The sequence below is a fragment of the Plasmopara halstedii genome, assembly GCF_900000015.1.
Source record: "Plasmopara halstedii genome assembly, contig: Scaffold_671, whole genome shotgun sequence".
Classification (NCBI taxonomy): Eukaryota; Oomycota; class Peronosporomycetes; order Peronosporales; family Peronosporaceae; genus Plasmopara; species Plasmopara halstedii.
Window position 1 is genome coordinate 144,967 of NW_020187588.1, and position 7,986 is coordinate 152,952.

General features: G+C 43.1%; 1 protein-coding gene across 1 annotated transcript in view; it reads left to right on the forward strand.

Annotated features, from left to right (window-relative positions):
• Positions 1-7,151: 7,151 nt before the first annotated feature.
• PHALS_13599 (catalase peroxidase hpi) overlaps positions 7,152-7,986 on the forward strand; it is a gene marked incomplete at both ends in the record, with an annotated part of 916 nt that continues 81 nt past the window's right edge. Inside the window, one exon of the mRNA XM_024729389.1 lies at positions 7,152-7,962. Coding sequence (XP_024579771.1) covers positions 7,152-7,962 — 811 coding nt within the window. The remainder of the gene's footprint in view (positions 7,963-7,986) is intronic.

Sequence of the window (7,986 nt, forward strand, 5' to 3'; positions counted from 1 at the left end):
CCATTAACTGTAGATTAAAAAGTCTCTGACTCACATATTCTTCGCGCACATAAATCCATTCACGTATTTGAATGTGAGAGGAACTGCACTAATTCATACACATACAACGGATTATCGTGCACTCTGAACAGAAGCGGCTTCGTCTGGGTCCATTAGCTCGGCAGAAGCGTAATCGACATTTATTTTTCTAGAAAAAACAAAAAAAAATAATTATTTTTTTGTATAGTGACATATATACACATGTCTACATTATTGTTATGTCAACATCAGTGTAAGTGAGCAAAAAAGAAGGTGACAATTGAAATTGTGGAAGTGACCCATGCAAAACTAGCAAATAGTCTCTAACATGAAAATAATTTGCCATTCAACCGGAAAAATTACGCTTCATTATGGGTTTTGCAGTAATGACCCACATATTTGCAAACATCGCATCTACGAACCAGTTAAGTGTATGCGCCATATCTGCTTTCAGCAATTAGGAGAATCGGGGGACGGTGGGGCTGTCAATCAATTGATCGTGGGTTCAAATCCCTCCGGTCAAAGGTAATGAGGTTCGGATAATTTGCACTCATTTAGGGCTCCACAGTCTGTCTTCCCCAGACATGCCGTCCCCTCACTGTTACAGCCAAGTTAGTTAGGCATTCTTCATCTCATGAATGGTTCCGCGAGATGTATACATACATGTATGGTATATTTTTCTATTTCTCAAATATGGTATATTGTTTTGATTTTTCTGTTTATCCGGTAGATTTTCTTAATCCTCCCAATCATTAGCTCAGTAAATTCAAGAGTGACATATATTATTTAGACTCATATTAAATTCGCAGAGTACCGTTTCAAATAATGAACAATCTATATTATTTCATGTTCGGCATGCAGCCCACCTCTACGAAATCCCCTCGTATGAATACTCCGGTAGGCATACATATACAAAATTACCCGAAAGTGCCATGTGATCTTCATAAAGTTGTACGGTGTCGATTCACAACACTTATATCAAGTGTGTTGTAAGTATATAAGGTAAAAACTATATTTGTGACCCACCACTAAGATGAGGACTTCACTTTAGCTCACACTTCTTCAAATCTTTCGAGCACTGTACGCGCAAGTTAATTCTCACTAGAGACCGACCGCTCTAGGAGTCAAACTCCAGCTTTTGCACGTCGCTGCCCCTCACAGCATACCCACACCGAAGGTCTGTCCTGTGCACCTAATCAAATGGATCAGCTAGCTTCCACAAACTGTGGAGTTCTCGCGACTAAAGATTTGAGACTAATTTCTGGATAAGATGTCGATATTATCTCCAATGAAATCAGTCGCAGTTTCTCTAGAGTCCTGATGATAAACTATCACTCATAACCGACTTCCACTGCTTGGTTTATCGCCAAGGAGAAGGCGCTATCTAAAGAAGGAACTTATTTCAAACTCCTATTCAAAAGCAAAATGTGTTACGACATCCGCCGTGAAGGCAACGACAATACCCAGGTCACACCAGCGAACTAAACCAGGTTCAATATGGTCAGCTTGCTCATCATCCAGCGCAAGTTCTTCGTCGAGTACTGCTAAATCATGACGCTGTGTTAACGATCTCAATCCGCCAATAATTTCTTGCCACACCAAGCCGAAGCACTTTGCGCCTTCGGTGCAGACAATCCACTCACACCAAAAGTAAATGGGAGTTCAAAATCTGCTTCGCTTTCGCTTCATTATCTCAAAAGATATCACTTCTCAGGCGTACCGCCTGCGCTTAGATCAATATCGATTTTTCATTACCTCCATGGAATAGAATATGTTGGGTACTACAAGCTGATTTTATATGTTTACCGTAATCGATTCGCGCACTGGCGGTAAAAATGACCGTCGTAGGGCTTTACAAGCATACTTTAGCGAAGTGGACATATAACTAAAATGTACTTCGGTACTTGACTTTGCAATGCACAAAGCATTGTGGGAGAACCTTGTCACCTTTATCTTAATGACAGACCCAACATTATGAGATAGCTGTACTTCTACTGACCAACTTGAGAACTTGCAATAGTCGAACGTCGCTCGAACGTCGCTCGCAAGTGGAGCTTAACTGCGACGAGTGATTTTTCCCCTTTTCTTTCCTAAAGAAGATGAATACTGAGGTTGAAGGAAGTCGTAACCAACCGCAGCACTGAAACAAGTTCTCCATAGTGATTCTCATGTTCTTGCTAGTTTTGCGACTGAGGGTTGACCTTTCTCTCAACTCGATACTAGGAACAGCCCTAGTGTACCCATCGACTCACCAACGATCCATCTGGAAGTGGTCTTTCTCGCGAAACAGGGCCAGCTGACGTCGAACCTCCCATGGCTTTTGTAGGCTATCTTAGTCAAAGCGGCATGTCGGCTTTCTCCGTGTGTTTTGACGCAATTTCGAATTCAAATTGAGTCCGATTTTGGACACGCTCTCGGTACTTTGCCATCGCACTGCGTAGCTCGAGGAGCCCCAGCGGGCTAGCTCTGACGCATTCGACAGTGCAAGCATTGTTAATTTCATAAAATTGTTTAGCAAAGATGGCTGATCTACTTGCAATCAGCTATAGTGTGTCTGTGCGTATACAACCATCGTTTCCTCGTCAAATTGTTTTCTCAGTGGCTTGCCGGTACCAATCAAATTAGATAGAGATCCACACACTATAAAGAAGTTCCGGTGGAATTTCTATCTGGACTATACATGTCAGTCGCTAACTATCTCCAGAAGTATTGTTACACAAAATACAATAAGCATTGGTGAAGAGGAAAGATCTTTTTCGAGAAATTACCACGTTGTTGGAGCGAGAGGCTTTAACTTATTGAAATTGTGTATCAAAACATGCATGCTGCTTGTCTCTACACGCGAAACACCATTTTCCATAAATTATTTAGTGAACCCCCCGGGTACCCATGTCTCCGCAAAAAACTGGCCCAGGATAAAGTAGAGACTGTCTATATCAGTCAGTAAAAACTTCGTAGCAAAATTGGTACTATTACCTCGGTAACGTTGAGCGTCATATACACAGAGCGCGGTGCTTTGACTGAGAGTAAGGAGAAACTAAAGCAACGCGCAAATGTCCAGACATGGTATCGCACACGAAGATTTTGAGGGGCAAATGATTATCATAAACGTAGTAAGCGTACCTTAACATACAGTGTTAGCTAACTGTAAGACTAAGTTGCGAATACTTTACATCGGACCATTCGTGGTTTAGCACATAGGATATAAGTAAGAATCTGTACATCCAAAGAGCATTTTGTGTATAACGTATGTCTACTATAATTATATCGCGATTCCACCTTAACGAGCCCTTCACATGTAATGCGCTCGGTTGAAGATGAAGCAGCATCACTATGTTGCGCGATTCTCTTCCCCTCAGCAGTGATAAAAACCCGCAAAAGTGTCATTGCTTCACAAGAATTGACAGGCTGGATAAGGTGCCGCCACATACAGGAACGATATCATCCGTTGGTATGTTTTATGCCGACATTTGTGTTTGTCCAAGTATACATGTTAGACCGTCAATACATAGCCCTAAGCAGGCATTCATATTTCCCCTATCTGGTGGTCACCAAAAAGGGTACGTACAGTATAATGCACTTAAGCTCTCATCATGAAGCACCACGACTCGATAAAAGGCATGTGAGTTATACAATTAGTCTTGCCAGAAGGAATAGCTGTGCTTGCGTGCGACCAGAAAGTAAAATGCTGGGGTGCGCAGAAGAGGGGCTGTGAGCAAGACCATCATGCTTGCTTTGATTTTGCTCTTCCAAATACAGATCAGTCATTTAATGTCGACTGTGACCGTTCCTTATTTTGCTAAAAAGGTACTCCAAGCAAATTTCACTGGGCATGATCACGTAATCGCGTATGAATGTCGCTAGTTTAAAGCAGTAGAGATTAAATGCATTGTTTGAGATAATAAATCATCTGAAATGGAGTATGCCTCGCTGAGTTCAGAGTGCACCAGTTTGGATCCGAGACGTTGTGACTCATGTAGATCTCACATTGTTGCGCACAGCAACGTCGCGTCTCATGTCATTCGTCTTTGTAGATCATTTTTTTCGAGGTGAAGCCTAGGCAGAGTCAACAAAATGTTGTAGCGGCTGCGAATAGTTTCGACAATAATATATTGTCACCTATCACAATACTAGCACAGCCAGCTGATGATGTGTTACGTATAGCGTGTAGGTCATACGCACCATGTGTTTTACAAAGCTTCTAAATACAAGGAGTTTGAGATTTGATATGTAGCATTATCACAGCAATCCCTTAATTTTTTTGTGTGGAATCGTGCCATGTCTATATAGTTTGAAATGTTCTTGTGCGCATAGTTGGTAAGGCCAAGCCGCTCATTTAAGTCTTTTCAGATTTAAGAAAACACTTTATAAATTTGGCTACTTTTTCCGCTCCCGAAGTAGATCTGGCACGGTTGCAGTGATAAGGGCTATTGGGTGCGCACGAACTTTAAAGTCTCCCTGATGAGAATACTTCTTGTACAGGGATGCTGCATGTGAGTACTCATTCTCGCCAATACAAGCGAGACGTGCTACTGCTGTTATCAATCCTTGCCTTCAAAGGCTGAACACCCGACAGCCATTTGGCCACCAGCCCATTGACGTTTGGTAATCACAATTGATATTTTTTTCACGCGGACCTAACTGTCCCGGATACAGATAATCGGATAACTCGGGCTTTGCCCCCACAGAAATTATAGATCTCCACGTATCAGTTGTGGGATCGAATACAAGTGCGACCACGTGCACCTTGCTCGGAAATCACTTCGAGTCAAATTGATGGCGTATTCATACGCACCGAGCTTAGGCTTGTATGCTCCACCCATGAGCGGAAGCGAGAGCTTCTCTGGCAGTCTGCTCATCTTGTTCAAGATTCATGCTATTGATCCTATTATATGTAGTACTAATCTTTAGGTTATGCTACTGCTTTTCGATTTAGTGCTTATCACTTTTTACTGATGAATTTTGATACATTCTTTTTATGATTTTTTGTAGCTGCTAATTTGGGAGAAATGACAACTGGAGCTGTAGTGAGCTGACCCTAGTCGATTCCTTAAAATATTTCACTCGACTAAGAAATATTCCCCGTCGTTTGTGAAACTGCCAATCCGGCTATTTGTCACGACCCATTCTTTCAGGGTAGACTAAAGATCCTTCTCCTATCAAACAACTTGTGCGACCTAATCGTATAGTTAGCGCTGTATCGCTTTCGTAAATGAAGATGATCAATCATATAAAGCTATAGCTGCGATACGTCGGGGCAATCTCCTGAAGTTTAAATACAGCTATGCTGAGCGTTCTAGGCTGACTTTACAATTTTTTGATCAGTAGAGATGAAGGTTACATCACTCAGATCCTGGGCTTCTTATATGTTAAACGACAGTCGGCTGTCACTTAATGATCAGGTGGAACAAGTAGATTTTAAGTCGTCTCTGATCGACGATTATGTATAGCATTTCAGTCACCGCCTTTTGTATATTTGGCACGGCCAAGGCTAAACACCAAGCCCGGCTTGAGCTGCTGCTTTGACAAGGTTTGCTCGACTGTTACATTACTAAATAATCCCAAGACTTCAAAGTTTGAGTCGCATTTTCTACCGGTAGTACCGGGATGGTATCCACTTATGGCAGCAACCAAAGTGACGGGCGCGTCAGATGCGCTGAGTTCAGCACCATGAAAAAAGCAGCAGAGACTTGTCGATACTCAGCGCAGATCTAGAGCTAGCACAGTTATTCTGTGTATTATCAACATGACTGGAAAAGACTGTCTGAGAGTTAGATAAAAACATCTGCAAAGAAGATCTCCATATCAGCAAAGCTAGACAAAGATGACAATATTGTGCTGTCGCACTTCTAGGAGATGATAGAAATGTATAGATAGCAACAAAGAAAGATAACCCATTTTTGCTTGAAGAAATGGGTTATCTTTCCTTGTAAGCCACGCGAGGATTCAAGACATGCCATAGCAAAAATTTGATGGTAAAATTGATTCAACATCGAAATAAAGAAGACGAGCCCAACTGCGGAGCACAGGATCTCAACCAGTGCGCTTTAGCACTAGAGCCGGAATTCCATTTAGCTCGATCGTAAGCAATGGTGAAAGCGAGAAAAAGCGCAAACCCGTGCCTGCTAACGTCCACGAAGTAAAGTTTGAATGTCTTGCAGAAGACACGCCTGTGTGATGAAGCAGTTTCCTCTCATAACGTCGTCCTGGCTCAAACAAATTAAGGCAGTACGCACAAACCAGATACGAAGTACAAGCGCCTATGCCAAAATCTTTATACTATTTTTCTTGAGTGAGAGAGACTTTATCTCGGCGAGAATGGAGGTGCAAGAACGACAGGCGTCGCCGCATCTTACTGAGATCGCACAAATTGAGGCCGTTTCTTAGGAGCGACCGTTAGTGATTGCACTGCTTCGGAAGGTTGAGCCTCAGATACAGTGTTGGGGCTAGGCATAATTCAGACTGGAGTCTTTAGTGTGTACAATACCGCAAATTGATATGTCTGATTACTTCTTACTCGTTTCATACCAGTTTGTATTATAATCCCGATTTTGCATGTCGGTGGTGTTCCTCTCATATAGAGTTTCACTTTGTAAGGATGCAAGTAAGCCTATTTATTTAAACGAAGAATGCAAACAGGTTCCAAAGGCATCGACGCTGGCCATATAGTTTTTGGCATATGTTATTGCCCGACCAGTGCTTTGGTAGCGACTACAGCTTGCCTAGCCAAATATGACAGCAGCCGCCCAACCATCATATCCGATTTGAACCATCCGAAGGCAACACATGCTTTTTCATTCATAAGTTTACAGCTTATCGGCGACTTATCAATTGGCTCAGACAGCTGAAGGCAAATCAGTCTTAAGATTGAACAGGTTGTACCTATATTCTTAATGTAATCAGAGCATCCGGTCACATGGCAAATCACACAACCAAATTTGCTAGAGAAATATTTTAAGGCATGAAAGGTCAGCCACAGAGCCTTTGCACCTGGATACAATTTGACCAGTCGAGAGCTATACCGTACATCTCTTGCTTCGACCACAAGGGTTCAAACATGAGATGAGGAACCCCAGTAAGCCATTTCACAATTCAATTTACTCGAGAGCTAAAAGCTACACCCACTTCTGTCGATGAATATCCGTCTGATCACTTTTATTGTAGCTCTAACAAGCCTATCTATCCAGTCAAAAGTTGAACGATCTTTAGAATGTCCATTTGGCTATGATCAGGTCGATCATGTCAAAGTAAGCGAACGTCAAATTTCCAGTATGTCGGATAAACTGAATTACTCCAAAGAAGTCAACTACAGTCTCGTGAAGTCGGATCTGATAAAGTTGATGACCGACACGCAGGATTTCTGGCCTGCTGACTTTGGTCACTACGGTGGTCTATTCATTCGCCTGGCATGGCACTGCAGCGGCTCGTACCGTCGTGCTGATGGCCGTGGTGGCTGTGATGGTGGCCGTATTCGCTTTAATCCCGAGCGTAGCTGGAATGATAACACGAACCTGGATAAGGCATTGAGATTGCTGGAACCTATCAAGACCAAATACGGCGACACACTATCGTGGGGTGATTTAATCGTACTGTCGGGTGACGTTGCTATTCAAAGTATGGGAGGTCCTGTGCTGGGCTTCTGTGGTGGCCGTCGAGACGACGTTGATGGCACAAATAGTCTTGAGCTGGGTCCGACACCTGAGCAGCAGAGTGTGGCACCGTGCACAAAGGAGAATCAGTGTCAGAATCCTCTGGGTTCAACGACAATAGGATCCATCTACGTGAATCCTGAAGGCCCGATGGGCAACTCAGACCCGGTCGGCTCAGCCGCGGAAGTCCGCGACACGTTTGCACGCATGGGAATGAACGATCGCGAGACAGTTGCTCTAATAGGTGGAGGTCATGCATTCGGCAAAACTCACGGTGCCTGTTTGACAGGTCCCGGTCCGTCTCCCTTAGAAGACCCCG